At 45.0% G+C, this 16,725-nt stretch overlaps 1 protein-coding gene across 1 annotated transcript in view; it reads left to right on the plus strand.

The window, feature by feature from the left end:
- Positions 1–1,074: 1,074 nt before the first annotated feature.
- Positions 1,075–16,725, plus strand: part of LOC106609980 (alpha-1D adrenergic receptor) — a 35,496-nt gene continuing 19,845 nt past the window's right edge. The window contains exon 1 of the mRNA XM_014209065.2: positions 1,075–2,543. Coding sequence (XP_014064540.1) covers positions 1,592–2,543 — 952 coding nt within the window. The 5' untranslated portion in view covers positions 1,075–1,591. The remainder of the gene's footprint in view (positions 2,544–16,725) is intronic.

The following is a 16,725-nucleotide window of genomic DNA, read 5'->3' on the forward strand; positions in this document are numbered from 1 at the left end:
GTCTGTCCTCAGTTGCAACACTCACTACCGAGTTCCAAACTGCCTCTGGAAGCAACGTCAGCACAAGAACTGTTCGTCAGGAGCTTCATGAAATGGGTTTCCATGGCTGAGCAGCCGCACACAAGCCTAAGATCACGATGCGCAATACCAAGCGTCGGCTGGAGTGGTGTAAAGCTTGCAGCCATTGGACTCCAGAGAAGTGGAAACGCGTTCTCTGGAGTGATGAATCGCGCTTCACCACCTGGCAGTCCGGAGGACAAAACTGGGTTTGGCGGATGCCAAGCGAACGCTACCTGCCCAAATGCATAGTACCAACTGTAAAGTTTGGTGGAGGAGGAATAATGGACTGGGGATGTTTTTTGTGGTTCGGGCTAAGTCCCTTAGTTCCAGTGAAGGGAAATCTTAACACTACAGCATGCAATGACTTTCTAGATGATTCTGTGCTTCTAACTTTGTGGCAACAGTTTGGGGAAGGCCCTTTCCTGTTTCAGAATGACAAAGACCCCATGCACAAAGCGAGGTCCATACAGAAATGGTTTGTTGAGATCGGTGTGGAATAACTTGACTGGCAAGCACAGAGCCCTGACTTCAACCCCATCGAAGACCTTTGGGATAAATTGGAACGCCAACTGCAAGCCAGGCCTAATCTCCCAACATCATTGCCCGACATCACTAATGCTGTTGTGGTTGAATGGAAGCAAGTCCCCGCAGCAATGTTCAAAAATCTAGTGGAAAGCATTCCAGAAGAGTGAAGGCTGTTATAGCAGCAAAGGCCGCACCAACTCCATATTAATGCCCATGATTTTTGAATGAGATGTTCGACGAGCAGGTGTCCACATACTTTTGGCCATGTAGTGTATTATATTCTACTGAAGGGTTTAGTTTGCATGTAGACTGGCTTCAGGTTGCATATGTCAGCGATGTAATACTGAAGTAGTCTAAACATCAACTGAATATTAGGCTATGGGTAAAATATATACACTCGCGGCGACACTGGCATGCGTGTTGAGTGTGTGGAAACGAGCGCGACTCCCTCTCGTGGCATCGCAGTTATTAGGCGACGCGTCACTTAATCCACTTGCTAGGGAAGAGCGCAGAGCTCAGATGCTGGGGTCCTAGGCAGGCTGAGACTCTGTCGTTCGGGTTGGACTTCTTACTAAAAGAATACCACCAGTGGACTAGAATCGGACCATCCGGGGCTATGGAGCTACAAAAATATACTTACTGATACTTCATTTGAGATTTTCTGACATTTCTACTACCTCAAAGAACTCAAAGAAAATCCCTGGCTGGAGCAGACTTCAGTTTTTTAAATAAGGAATAGTTGATCCTGCATTTTCAGACAGAGGGATGGTGCTGTTATTGCGCATCGGTTTTATTTTTGTTGTGAGGGGGGAAATACGCATTTAACAGATGAAACAATCTAGATAACACTGGAGATGTTTATAAATTCAAGACAATTCACATATGTGAGAAGAATGTCCCATTTCATCTCGTTTTCTTTTCATATTGGAAACACACAAAACATTATGAAAACCACTTTGTTCTCCCTTGGAATCAAACTATAACGTTTTCTTTATGGAGTTTCAAAATGACATATTCTAATTTGATGAACGAAAGCAATGATGGAATATATTTTGAAAAAGCTCTCAACGAATCTTTCCTGGACCAAATCTTATTCACAGACAACAGCACCAACTCCACCAGCTGCACGAACATCACCCTGGACCCCCAGGTCATTGCGGTCGGGGTCTTTCTCTCCGTGTTCATCTTGGTGGCTATCGTTGGGAACATTTTGGTTATCCTCTCGGTGCTATGCAATAGACACTTACAGACCGTCACCAACTTCTTTATAGTCAACCTGGCCATAGCGGACTTGCTACTGAGCATTATTGTGCTGCCTTTCTCCGCGTCTTTGGAAGTGCTGGGATGCTGGGTGTTCGGCCGGGTCTTCTGCAACATCTGGGCAGCGGTGGATGTTCTCTGCTGCACCGCGTCCATCCTCAGCCTCTGTATCATCTCCATAGACAGGTACATCGGGGTCAAACACTGCCTCAAATACCCCACCATCATGACGGAGAAGAAAGCCGCTGTCATTCTGGTGGTGGTCTGGGTATCCTCCATGGTCATCTCCATAGGACCGCTGCTGGGATGGAAGGAACCGCCGCCGACCGACGAGAGCGTCTGCAGCATCACCGAAGAACCGGGATATGCCCTCTTCTCCTCGCTCTTTTCCTTCTACCTCCCGCTTATGGTCATCCTAGTGATGTACTTCAGGGTCTACGTGGTGGCCCGGAAGACTACCAAGAGTTTAGAAGCGGGGGTGAAACGGGAGAGAAATAAGTCTATAGAAGTGGTGCTTAGGATACACTGTCGGAGTATGCTGGAGGATACTTCCAAGAGTAAAAACCATCCCTTCCGGAGTTCGCTGTCCGTGCGCTTGATGAAGTTCTCCCGTGAGAAGAAGGCTGCCAAAACCCTGGCTATAGTCGTCGGGATGTTCATCCTGTGTTGGCTACCGTTTTTCTTTGTTTTACCACTGGGTAAGTGTTGGTTTGCATTATTAACATTTAATTAGCAATTGATTGGGGGATAAAGAGGTCCACAATAGAGGCTACAGTCTAATTGCTTCTCTGTTTTAACCATATGTAAAATATGTGTCTCAGAATCTGTACATTTGTGTGTGCGCTCCCTCGTGTGATCAGTAGGATTCGCTGTATTGGTTGACGATTGTGCATTTCACTGCGAGGATGTAGCCTATACCTTGTGTCCATATCACTCAAATACGATTAAATTACGTTTAAGTTATATCTTGTTCACTGTGCTTATGTTTACATATTGAAGTGCACTATTTAGAACGTGAAACATTAATTAAGCAAGGATGTTTGAAATTCATCCAAGTGCATAATTATTATGAAAAGGTTGCGCGCAGCGTGCAAACTCCCAATACAATACACTCTTTTAATATCTGAAATTGTGAGGTATTGGTTTTTCATTTTTTTCTTCTCTAGAAGATAAACGTAGCATACTGAGAAAATCCACAATTACGCACAATTACGCACGACATATACTCGGTAACAATGTACTAAAACCTATCATGAAGAGTTGTACTTGTGGCATCCGGCATCATTACACATAACTATAAGTCCGATTTTTCATATGCCTATACACATGTGCAATTCATCGATGTATTGTTTGCAGTCCATAGACATAAAATATCCTTCAAAGGCGTCATCAATTGTGCTTAAAGCCTTACTGTTTTGTAGCACTATGTTGAAGAGCAAAAACAAGCCATTCCTATTCCTTTCCTGACATAAAAGTACACTCAAGAAAAACCATTTTATTTGTCATAGTGATTAAGGAGTCACATTAAAATATATAATATTCCCCTCCAACATTAGACAACTATACAGAACATTTGAATTGCTAAAATAAGTACATGAAATCAATGACGAGAGAATAGTCAGATGAATTGATAACTGACACAGACATGGTGGTGTAGCAGGAAGATTGGCATGCCATGAACCAAGAGGTTGTGAGTTCAAATCCAGGTGAGGACATGTTGAATCATAATTACTGTATAAATGAACATGCACAATGTAATCATGTGTCAACTATGTAAGTAAAAAAAAAATGGTATGTTAAAAGCTTTGTGTAATCAGTTGCACAGCTGTTTTTAGTTTTAAGATTCCCAAATAATAGTTTCTACTTCAATGAACGTATGAGTTTAGAAAACATCGTTTTAAATGGACAGAATTTTTTTTGACACAGTTTTCTCAAGTTGGAGCTTAGTTTGGGCCAACTAAATGTTTTTAGTTCAGGTTAACATTTACATTTACATTTAAGTCATTTAGCGGACGCTCTTATCCAGAGTGACTTACAAATTGGTGCATTCACCTTATGATATCCAGTGGAACAACCACTTTACAATAGAGCATCTAAATCCTTTAAGGGGGGGGGGTAGAAGGATTACTTTATCCTATCCTAGGTATTCCTTAAAGAGGTGGGGTTTCAGGTGTCTCCAGAAGGTGGTGATTGACTCCGCTGTCCTGGCGTCGTGAGGGAGCTTGTTCCACCATTGGGGTGCCAGAGCAGCAAACAGTTTTGACTGGGCTGAGCGGGAACTGTGCTTCCTCAGAGGTAGGGAGGCGAGCAGGCCAGAGGTGGATGAACGCAGTGCCCTTGTTTGGGTGTAGGGCCTGATCAGAGCCTGAAGGTTCGGAGGTGCCGTTCCCCTCACAGCTCCGTAGGCAAGCACCATGGTCTTGTAGCGGATGCGAGCTTCAACTGGAAGCCATTGGAGAGAGCGGAGGATCGGGGTGACGTGAGAGAACTTGGGAAGGTTGAACACCAGACGGGCTGCGGCGTTCTGGATGAGTTGTAGGGGTTTAATGGCACAGGCAGGGAGCCCAGCCAACAGCGAGTTGCAGTAATCCAGACGGGAGATGACAAGTGCCTGGATTATGACCTGCGCCGCTTCCTGTGTGAGGCAGGGTCGTACTCTGCAAATGTTGTAGAGCATGAACCTACAGGATCGGGTCACCGCCTTGATGTTTGTGGAGAACGACAGGGTGTTGTCCAGGGTCACGCCAAGGTTCTTAGCACTCTGGGAGGAGGACACAATGGAGTTGTCAACCGTGATGGCGAGATCATGGAACGGGCAGTCCTTCCCCGGGAGGAAGAGCAGCTCCGTCTTGCCGAGGTTCAGCTTGAAGTGGTGATCCGTCATCCACACTGATATGTCTGACAGACATGCAGAGATGCGATTCGCCACCTGGTTATCAGAAGGGGGAAAGGAGAAGATTAATTGTGTGTCGTCTGCATAGCAATGATAGGAGAGACCATGTGAGGATATGACAGAGCCAAGTGACTTGGTGTATAGCGAGAATAGCAGAGGGCCTAGAACAGAGCCCTGGGGGACACCAGTGGTGAGAGCACGTGGTGCGGAGACAGATTCTCGCCACGCCACCTGGTAGGAGCGACCTGTCAGGTAGGACGCAATCCAAGCGTGGGCCGCGCCGGAGATGCCCAACTCGGAGAGGGTGGAGAGGAGGATCTGATGGTTCACAGTATCAAAGGCAGCCGATAGGTCTAGAAGGATGAGAGCAGAGAAGAGAGAGTTAGCTTTAGCAGTGCGGAGCGCCTCTGTGACAGAGAGAAGAGCAGTCTCAGTTGAATGACCAGTCTTGAAACCTGACTGATTTGGATCAAGAAGGTAATGCTGAGAGAGATAGCAGGAGAGCTGGCCAAGGACAGCACGTTCAAGAGTTTTGGAGAGAAAAGAAAGAAGGGATACTGGTCTGTAGTTGTTGACATCGGAGGGATCGAGTGTAGGTTTTTTCAGAAGGGGTGCAACTCTCGCTCTCTTGAAGACGGAAGGGACGTAGCCAGCGGTCAAGGATGAGTTGATGAGCGAGGTGAGGTAAGGGAAAAGGTCTCCGGAAATGGTCTGGAGAAGAGAGGAGGGGATAGGGTCAAGCGGGCAGGTTGTTGGGCGGCCGGCCGTCACAAGACGCGAGATTTCATCTGGAGAGAGAGGGGAGAAAGAGGTCAAAGCACAGGGTAGGGCAGTGTGAGCAGGACCTGCGGTGTCGTTTGACTTAGCAAACGAGGATCGGATGTCGTCGACCTTCTTTTCAAAATGGTTGACGAAGTCATCCGCAGAGAGGGAGGAGGGGGGAGGGGGAGGAGGATTCAGGAGGGAGGAGAAGGTGGCAAAGAGCTTCCTAGGGTTAGAGGCAGATGCTTGGAATTTAGAGTGGTAGAAAGTGGCTTTAGCAGCAGAGACAGAAGAGGAAAATGTAGAGAGGAGGGAGTGAAAGGATGCCAGGTCCGCAGGGGAGGCGAGTTTTCCTCCATTTCCGCTCGGCTGCCCGGAGCCCTGTTCTGTGAGCTCGCAATGAGTCGTCGAGCCACGGAGCAGGAGGGGAGGACCGAGCCGGCCTGGAGGATAGGGGACATAGAGAGTCAAAGGATGCAGAAAGGGAGGAGAGGAGGGTTGAGGAGGCAGAATCAGGAGATAGGTTGGAGAAGGTTTGAGCAGAGGGAAGAGATGATAGGATGGAAGAGGAGAGAGTAGCGGGGGAGAGAGAGCGAAAGTCGGGACGGCGCAATACCAGGTACAAGGTAGTGGTCGGAGACTTGGAGGGGAGTTGCAATGAGATTAGTGGAGGAACAGCATCTAGTAAAGATGAGGTCAAGCGTAATGCCTGCCTTGTGAGTAGGGGGGAAGGTGAGAGGGTGAGGTCAAGAGAGGAGAGGAGTGGAAAGAAGGAGGCAGAGTGGAATGAGTCAAAGGTAGACGTGGGGAGGTTAAAGTGACCCAGAACTATGAGAGGTGAGCCATCCTCAGGAAAGGAACTTATCAAGGCGTCAAGCTCATTGATGAACTCTCCAAGGGAACCTGGAGGGCGATAAATGATAAGGATGTTAAGCTTGAAAGGGCTGGTAACTGTGACAGCATGGAATTCAAAGTAGGCGATAGACAGATGGGTCAGGGGAGAAAGAGAGAATGTCCACTTGGGAGAGATGAGGATCCCAGTGCTACCACCCCGCTGGCTTGATGCTCTAGGGGTATGCGAGAACACGTGGGCAGACGAAGAGAGAGCAGTAGGAGTAGCAGTGTTAACTGTGGTAATCCATGTTTCCGTCAGCGCCAAGAAGTCGAGGGACTGGAGGGTAGCATAGGCTGAGATGAACTCTGCCTTGTTGGCCGCAGACCGGCAGTTCCAGAGGCTGCCGGAGACCTGGAACTCCACGTGGGTCGTGCGCGCTGGGACCACCAGGTTAGAGTGGCAGCGGCCACGCGGTGTGAAGCGTTTGTATGGCCTGTGCAGAGGGGAGAGAACAGGGATAGACAGACACATAGTTGACAGGCTACAGAAGAGGCTACGCTAATGCAAAGGAGATTGGAATGACAAGTGGACGACACGTCTCGAATGTTCAGAAAGTTAACCTGTTATGGATAGGGGGCAGTATTTTCACGGCCGGATAAAAAATTTACCCGATTTTATCTGATTATTACTCCTGCCCAGAAACTAGAATATGCATATAATTATTCGCTTTGGATAGAAAACACTCCAAAGTTTCTAAAACTGTTTGAATGGTGTCTGTGAGTATAACAGAACTCATTTGGCAGGCCAAAACCTGAGAAGATTCCTTACAGGAAGTGCCCTCTCTGACCATTCCTTGGCCTTCTACACTCTCTTTATTGAAAACTGAGGATCTCTGCTGTAACGTGACACTTCCTACGGCTCCCATAGGCTCTCAGAAGGCGGCAAAACGTTGAATGATGCCTTTGTAGGCCATGGCTGAAAAAACAGTAGCGCATTTGGATAGTGGTCGATCTGAGAACAATGAGACTGAGGCGCGTGCACGAGCCGACACTATGTTTTTATTTTCAGTCTTTGAACGAAAACAACGACTCCCGGTCGGAATATTATCGATTTTTTACGAGAAAAATCGCATAAAAATTGATTTTAAACAGCGTTTGACATGCTTCGAAGTACGGTAATGGAATATTTTCAATTTTTTTGTCACGAAACGCGTCGGGCGCGTCACCCTTCTTTACCCTTTGGATAGTGTCTTGAACGCACAACAAAACGCCGCTATTTTGATATAACTATGGATTATTTGGAACCAAACCAACATTTGTTATTGAAGTAGAAGTCCCGGGAGTGCATTCTGACGAAGAACAGCAAAGGTAATCAAATTTTTCTTATAGTAAATCTGAGTTTGGTGAGGGCTAAACTTGGTGGGTGTCAAAATAGCTAGCCCGTGATGGTGAGCTATCTACTCAGAATAATGCTAAATGTGCTTTCACCGAAAAGCTATTTTAAAATCGGACATAGCGATTGCATAAAGGAGTTCTGTATCTATAATTCTTAAAATAATTGTTATGTTTTTTGTGAACGTTTATTGTGAGTAATTTAGTAAATTCACCGGAAGTTTCGGTGGGTATGCTAGTTCTGAACGTCACATGCTAATGTAAAAAGCTGTTTTTTATATAAATATGAACTTGATTGAAGAAAGCATGCATGTATTGTATAACATAATGTCCTAGGAGTGTCGTCTGATGAAGATCATCAAAGGTTAGTGCTGCATTTAGCTGTGGTTTTCTTTTTTGTGACGTTATATGCTAGCTTGAAAAATGGGTGTCTGATTATTTCTGGCTGGGTACTCTGCTGACATAATCTAATGTTTTGCTTTCGCTGTAAATCCTTTTTGAAATCGGACAGTGTGGTTAGATAAAGGAGAGTCTTGTCTTTAAAATGGTGTAAAATAGTCATATGTTTGAAAAATTGAAGTTTTCGGATTTTTGAGGAATTTGTATTTCGCGCCACGCCCATCATTGGATATTGGAGCAGGTGTTCCGCTAGCGGAACTTCTAGATGTAAGAGTTAAGCTTACGTTGCAAAAATCTTATTGACTAAAATGATTAAAATGATACAGTACTGCTGGCTGGTGAAGTAGGCTAGCTAGCAGTGGCTGCGTTGTTGACTTTGTTTGAAAGTGTAGCTGGCTAGGTAACCTCGATAGTTTCAGTACTACACCATTATCATGATACAAAGACAACTATGTAGCTAGCTAACACTACAGTAATCAAATCATTCCGTTGTAATGTATTCGTTTCTACAGTGCTGCTAGTCGGTAGAAGTTGGCTAGCTAGCTAGCAGTGTTGACTAAGTAGGAGAACGGTGGCGCGGCGCAGCGGACAAAAATAGCTGGCTAGCTAACCTCGATAATTACTCTAAACTACACAATTATCTTAGATACAAAGACAGCAAAGACAACTATGTAGCTAGCTAACACTACACTAATCAAATCGTTCCGTTGTAATGTATTAGTTTCTACAGTGCTGCTCGTCGGTAGAAGTTGGCTAGCTAGCTAGCAGTTGTTGACTAAGTAGGAGAACGGTGGCGCGGCGCGGCGGACGAAAATAGCTGGCTAGCTAACCTCGATAATTACTCTAAACTACACAATTATCTTTGATACAAAGACAGCTAAGTAGCTAGCTAAAAAATTGCTCAGATCAAACAAATCAAACCGTTGTAATGTAATGAGATGTAATATTACCTGCGGAGCGGAGTGCAGCACGACGCGGAGCGGAGTGCAGCACTTGGACAGAAAAGTTGAGTAAACATAAAAAAAACTGTGTAACCGGTTACTTAATAATAATTAGTTGAAATAACTAGAGTTGTGGGTGTTTGTTTTACAGTGAATTTCTCTGCAACAACAGGTCAATAGAAAAAAAGGAGTTGAAAGGGAGTAGAAGGTGTTCAAACACAACACATAGATACACAGCACAATGTACTATGCAGATCATCAAACAGCATTGAACACAATGTGTAAGAGTAAGTGCTAGAACCTTTGGCTGATGGTGATTTGAGAAACGAACAGGTGACTTGCTCACAGAGCAGCAGACAGTCAATAAAATGCTAATGAGTTGAAAGGTGCTTTAACGGTGAAATGGGGTCAGATGTAGAGACGAGAGGCATGACAGGAGGTAATCAAATGCCACCCTAATTATGTCAAGTAATAGGTTTTATATGGAGCATCAATGAGAAAGACTGGGGCATAGCGGAGCCATTTATGATAACATCCTACTGGGCAAATCTGGTTGAATCAATGTTGTTTCCACATAATTTCAACCCTCAAAAATGATGTGATGACATTGAATCAACATGGAAAACTGATTGGATCAATGTAAAGGGCATTTCATATATTTTTCACCCAGATTTTAACCGAAGTCCAATGACATGGTGACATTTTTTGGTTGATTTCACGTTGAATTCACGTTAGTTGACAACTCAAATTAAAACTAGATGTTGAACTGACGTCTCTGCTCACTGTGATGATGTCAAATAAGAAAGACACACACAATGGCGGTCAGTGCCATTTAAGATGAGGGAGGACACACCTTTCTTTTCATGAGCATGGCCTCTTACCATTGGATGGCTGTCATTCATATTCCATTCACCCAGTTCAATGTAAGAGCGATAGGTTAATACTGATACTGACGTTTTCCCTATACCCATCATGAGGTTGCTACAACCTAGCCTATGAATGAAAGTTTACAACGTAGGTGCACACAGGTCGAGGGACCATTTTGAGGTGACAGAAAGTGTCATATGGACAGACAGTGACATATTCAATACTGCCTTGCACACTCTTGCCTGTATCTAGCTGATCTAGGGTGTAATCATTAGTCGAACAGTTGCAAACAGAGAGTTTCTATTGCACAAATTCAGGAAAGTTTATCCCCGTTTCATTCTGATTACTTCCATTTATGATGGCCGCTGATGGCCGCTCTGTCAGAGTGGCCATCAGGTTCTTGGTCACCTCCGTGAACAAGGCCCTTCTCCCCCGATTGCTCAGTTTGGTTGGGCGGCCAGCTCTAGGAAGAGTCTTGGTGGATCCAAACGTTTTCCATTTAAGAAAGATGGAGACCATTGTGTTCTTGGGGACCTTCAATGCTGAAATGTTTTGGTACCCTTCCCCAGATCTGTGCCACACAATCCTGTCTCTGAATTTTATGGACAATTCCTTCGACCTCATGGCTTGGTTTTTGCTCAGACATGCACTGTCAACTGTGGGACCTTCTATAGACAGGTGTGTGTCTTTCCAAATCATGTCCAATCAGTTGAATTTCACACAGGTGGACTCCAATCAAGTTGAAGAAACATCTCAAGGATGATCAATTGAAACAGGATGCACCGGAGCTCAATTTCGAGTCTCATAACAAAGGGTCTGAATACTTATGTAAATAAGGTATTTCAGTTTTTATTTTATTATAAATTAGCAAAAAAATCTAAAAACATGTTTTCGCTTTGTCATTATGGGGTATTGTGTGTTGATTGGTGAGGACATTTTTTTATTTAATATTTTTTTATATATAAGGCTGTAACGTAACAAAATGTGGAAAAAGTCAAGGGTCTGAATACTTTTCGAATGCACTGTATACAAAGAAATGTCAATTGAAAAAAGGTAAAATGAAATGAAGTGCAGCTAGTTTACAGTCCTTCCAGCTTCAGTTGGAAGTGATTGTTTTATCTGTGTTGTTGGCTAGCTCCTCGGAACAACAGTGTCCTAACAAGTGAGCACATTTTCTATGCCAGGCGAAATCGCACCTCATAAGCTCATTTTTATGGATGCATCCAAATAAATGTCTCTAGAAAACAGCTTAAACAAATGCAAATGCAGCTACTGTTGCTGTTGTTCTGACTACACTTTTTGAAGTGACTGAAAGTTAGTCATAGTTGGCTAGCTAGCAAACAAGGGATAAGAACGTTGCCAGCCAGTATGGCAATGGAACATTTAGAAGGAACGACTGGGTTTGCTAGCTAAGTAATTGAAATTGAAAGTGAAAAAGATGACATCTCTCTATCTCTCTCTTGCTTTTCCTTTGTGTTGGAAGAAATGTATTTGTTCAAAACTGTTCAACTATTGTCTTTCTCTCTCTTTGAGTCAACTACTCACCACATTCTATGCACTGCAGTGCTAGCTAACTGTAGCTTATGCTTTCAGTACTAGATTCATTATCTGATCCTTTGATTTGGTGGACAACATGTCAGTTCATGCTGCAAGATCTCTGATAGGTTGGAGGATGTCCTCTTGAAGTTGTCATAATTACTCTGTAAGTCTATGGAAGGGGGTGAGAACCATGAGCCTCCTAGATTTTGTATTGAAGTCAATGTACCCAGAAGAGAACAGAAGCTAGCTGTTCTCCGGCTACACCATGGTGATACCCTACAGAGTGCTGTTGAGGCTACTGTAGACCTTCATTGCAAAACAGTGTATTTTAATCAATTATTTGATGACGTGAATATATTTAGTCTAGTTTAATCTAAAAAGGATAACTTTTAAAATGTTTTAACATTTACATTTTTATGAAATTCACTGATGTCACGTTCTGACCTGTAAGGTGTTATTTGTTAGTGTTTAGTTTGGTCAGGACGTGGCAGGGGGTATTTGTTTTATGTGGTTCAGGGTGGTTGTGTGTATATGTCCATGTAGAGAGGGGTATTTGATTTATTAGTCCAGGGTTTTGGTTATTGTTCTATGTTAGTTTATTTCTATGTTCTGTCTAGTCATTTGTATTTCTATGTTTAGTTAATTGGTGTTGGGGCCTTCAGTTGGAGGCAGCTGTCTATCGTTGCCTCTGATTGAAGGTCCTATAATTAGGGGTGTGTTTGTATTGTGGATTGTGGGTAGTTGTATTCTGTTTTGTGTTCTTCACCTGACAGAACTGTTAGTGTCATTTTCGTAATTGTATACGTGTTTCATTTTGTTTCACCTTCTTCAATATTAAAAAAGAAGATGAGTATACACTTCCCTGTTGCGTCTTGGTCCTCCACACACGACAATCGTTACAGAACTACCCACCACAACCAGACCAAGCAACAGAAGAGGGAGCAGCCAAGGAAGCAGGATGACTACAGGGAATCGTGGTCATGGGAGGAAATCCTGGCGGGAGAAGGTCCGTGGCGAAGGAACGGTGAGGACCGGGAGAAGTACGTTGGGACGAGGCTAGCAAGGAAGCCTGAGAGGCAGCCCCAATAAAAACAAATGGGGGGGCACACGGGGTGGGTGGCTGGGCAAAGGATGCCCCTGAAGCCAACACCTCGTGCTTATTATGGGGAGCACATGGAGTGGAGAGCGCCGAAGTACGAAGAGGTATGCAAGATCTCGCCCATGCGCACGCACAGTCCGGTGCGTGTGATCTCAGCCCCAAGCAAAGGCCGTGCTAGAGTGGGCATCCAGCCTGGAAGGAGGATGCCAGCCCAATACGTCTGGCCACCGGTACGCCTCCAAAGTCCAGGCTACAGGACACCTCCTCTACGCACGGCGACCATCAGGCCCCTGCATAGCCCAGTCCGCCCTGTACCAGCACCGCAAACGTACAGGGCTACTACTGCCATCCAGCCAGGATGGGTTGTGCAGGAGGTGAGCTCGAGACTTCCAGTACTTACCCAAGGCCCGGTGTATCCTACTCCTGCTCCTTGTAGAAGCCCACAGGTGCGTGTCTCCAGTCTGGCTCCTCCGAAGCCAGCACCGCGCACCAGGCTTCCCGATCGGCAGCCTAGTACAGCTCGACCTATCCCTGCTCCCCGCACAAGCCTACAGGTGTGTCCCTAGTCTGACTCCCCCGAAGCCAGCACCATGCACCAGGCTCCCAGTGCGGCACACCACCCCAACTCGTCCTACTCTTGCCCCTAGCACTAGCCTTGAGGTACATGGGCCTAGTCCGGCGTCCCCTACGCCAGTCCCACGTACCAGGCCTTCAGTGCACACGTCTCGCCCAGATGGCACAGCGACAGCGTCTCGCACAGAGTGCCCAGCGACAGCGCCTAACCCAGGGTGCCCAACGACAGTGCCTCAGCCCGACTGTCCGGCACCTACGCCCGAGAGAGTCGCCCTCCAGTCCGATGCAGCCAGAGTCGCCCGTAGCGAGGATCCCAAGTCCGAGGTCGACAGAGGGACCTCGCCCCAGAGTCTGCAAAGAAGAGGGGTGAGCAAGTGGTGGAGCAAGGGATACGTCCCGCTCCAGAGCCACCTCCGTAGGGACTAGTATGCGGGAAGGGGGGAGCGTTGCAGAAGCATCGTCGGTGACGGTGGCCGCCCTCCCTTCCCTCCTTTTGGGGGGGGGGGTTATTTTTGTATTTTCTTTTTGTTAGGTGCATCCGGGGTTTGCACCTTTGGGGGGGTACTGTCACGTTCTGACCTGTAAGGTGTTATTTGTTAGTGTTTAGTTTGGTCAGGATGTGACAGGGGGTATTTGTTTTGTGGTTCAGGGTGGTTGTGTGTATGTGTCCATGTAGAGAGGGGTATTTGATTTATTAGTCCAGGATTTTGGTTATTGTTCTATGTTAGTTTATTTCTATGTTCTGTCTAGTCATTTGTATTTCTATGTTTAGTTAATTGGTGTTGAGGCCTTCAGTTGGAGGCAGCTGTCTATCGTTGCCTCTGATTGAAGGTCCTATAATTAGGGGTGTGTTTGTATTGTGGATTGTGGGTAGTTGTATTCTGTTTTGTGTTCTTCACCTGACAGAACTGGTAGTGTCGTTTTCGTAACTGTATACGTGTTTCATTTTGTTTCACCTTCTTCAATATTAAAGAAGATGAGTATACACATCCCTGTTGCGTCTTGGTCCTCCACACACAACAATTGTTACAACTGAGGAGTACAGTCCTCCCCATCCTCTTCTGAGGAGCCTCCCCTGGTACACACACACGCGCTCTATACCTCGTTCTTTCTATTGCATTATTTACAGTATGTATCAGGAAAATCATTCAAAAGATGGCCAGCACCACTTCATTAGTTCCACCCAGTGCTCAAATTGTTGGCTGCAGTTATGTACTCTTACAACAGAACAAATGGACTGTGCCCCCCAAGATAGACAAAAGATTTTAGAGATGGGTAATTCTAAAAGAGGTATTCTGGCAAACATTGCTTTTGGAACAATGCGGGAGTTTAGTCAGGCACCATAGAGTTTAGAGAGGGAGGCATCTTTTAGAAGTTGTACTCTACCTCTGAGAGTAAACAACAACTAACTTTGCGATAGTGCTTTCTATAATGGGAAATCCTATTCGCACCACAGGTGTTACGTTAAAGGAAAGTGTGTTTAAAACCATTGGGGATTTCCATCTCATTGGACCACTGTTTGTAACATTGTTGCAAGCCAACACAGCCTCGTTGTTTTGTATAAGCCTACACATAACATACTATGCCTACTAATCAAGTTGAGTTCCTTAGATTTCATTTCCTACAATCCCCCGGAATGTTATTGTGCATACTTGGCTGTTGGTTGGCTGATAGCGTCTCCTGGCTCGGCCCCAACCAGCACGCTCTGCTACTTGTGCCAGGCTAGCTGAGGCCCCCCAGCCCAAGCCTTCCAACCTCCCAGCCTCTCAGTCCTCCAGCCCTCCAACCTACAGTCCCTCAGTACCCAGCTCCCCAACCTCAATTCAATTACTTTTAAGTTATATATCTCTTTCACTGTGCTTACGTTTACATATTCCAAGTGCACTATTAAGAAAGTGAAATATTAAACGAGGATATTTAAATTTCATCGACACGAAAGAGTCTATTATGAGATGGGTAATTCTAATTGCAGTATTCAGGCCGCTGACCCCAGGAACCCAACGGTCCACTGCCCTTATGACAGCTGTAATTGAATTCCTCCCATAGTCTCAACAACACACGCCCAACAGCCAGGATGAGGGGAAGAAAAAGGAGGAGGGGGAAGGGAGGAGGTAAAGATGGCACCATTCCACACGTACAATACCCCTCTCGTTCTTTTGTTCTCCCCCCTCTCAAATCTTCTCTGCCTTTCCGCTTCATGTCTCTGAGTTAGCCTTTGCATGCAATGGCTTGGTAGAACGAAGTGAGAAACATGGCTTGGTAACCTCATGATAATGCACAGAGCGAGGAAGTCAACTACCAAGACACTACATTCAGGGCGCAACAATAAATCCACAATAAGCAACCACTGAAGGCATTGTCATTATCTTAGGCTAAAGAAATGTGGCTCTGATGATGCTCGTGACTCAATTTCTGTGGCTCCAGTCCCCATGACACATCTATTTGTGTTGGAACACAAGCTTTTAGCATTTGTCCGAACACACAAACGTAAACGTAAACGCACCCGTACACAAACACACACGTACACACATACAAACACACACACACACACACGGCCTTAAATAGTTACCAAAATCTTTCCAACGTCATCACCTCACCACTCAAATGTAGAGCGACTCTCCAATTCTATGAATGCAGAGCAGTTCAAAAGAGATAATGTTTAACACTTCTTCTACGAGCCTTATCGCTGTAGGAATGTCCGTGTTAATGTGGTGGCGGAACTGCGACAGACTGACAGCAAGAGAAAATAATGTAATACAGTCAGCCCAACGTTTCACTTTTTCCAATAAACAAAATGTCAGTGCTGTCCATAGGTCTAATCCGAAAAAACTGAGAAAAATATAAACTTTGTGCTGTTAAAGCTGAGGAACAAAACAAAAACTACATTTTGAGGCCGTAATGTCTCTGCCTTAAGGAGATAAACTAGTCATATATTATATGCAGTAGGCAATGTGTATAGTAATGTGACAGAGACCTTGATAAAGGATACACAGGAAGGCATAGCACGCTCTGAGGCATTACAGACATTAGTAATGCAACTCTAACCATATACAGTACCAGTCAAAAGTTTGGACACACCTACTCATTCAAGGGTTTCTCTTTATTTTTACTATTTTCTACATTGTAGAATAATAGTGAAGACATCAAAACTATGAAATAACACATATGGAATCATGTAGAAACCAAAAAAGTGTTAAACAAATCAAAATATATGATGAAAGCTTTGCACACTCTTGGCATTCTCTCAACCAGCTTCACCTGGAATGCTTTTCCAACAGTCTTGAAGGAGTTCCCACATATTCTGAGCACTTGTTGGCTGTGTTTCCTTCACTCTGCGGTCCAACTCATCCCAAACCATCTCAATTGGGTTGAGGTCTTCACGATTATTCTACAATGTAGAAAATAGTAAAATAAAGAAAAACCCTTGAATGAGTAGGTGTCCAAACTGTTGGCTGGTACTGTAGATATCCGAACTCCGTACTTTTACAAACAGAACAGACACGTTGTACGTAACCTGAAACTGTAGTTACGTATCGCTTCTGATTGTTACAAAGGCATCTGGTGATGGCCTCGGCACCAGT

This window comes from Salmo salar, chromosome ssa08 (genome assembly GCF_905237065.1).
Source record: "Salmo salar chromosome ssa08, Ssal_v3.1, whole genome shotgun sequence".
Taxonomy (NCBI): domain Eukaryota; kingdom Metazoa; phylum Chordata; class Actinopteri; order Salmoniformes; family Salmonidae; genus Salmo; species Salmo salar.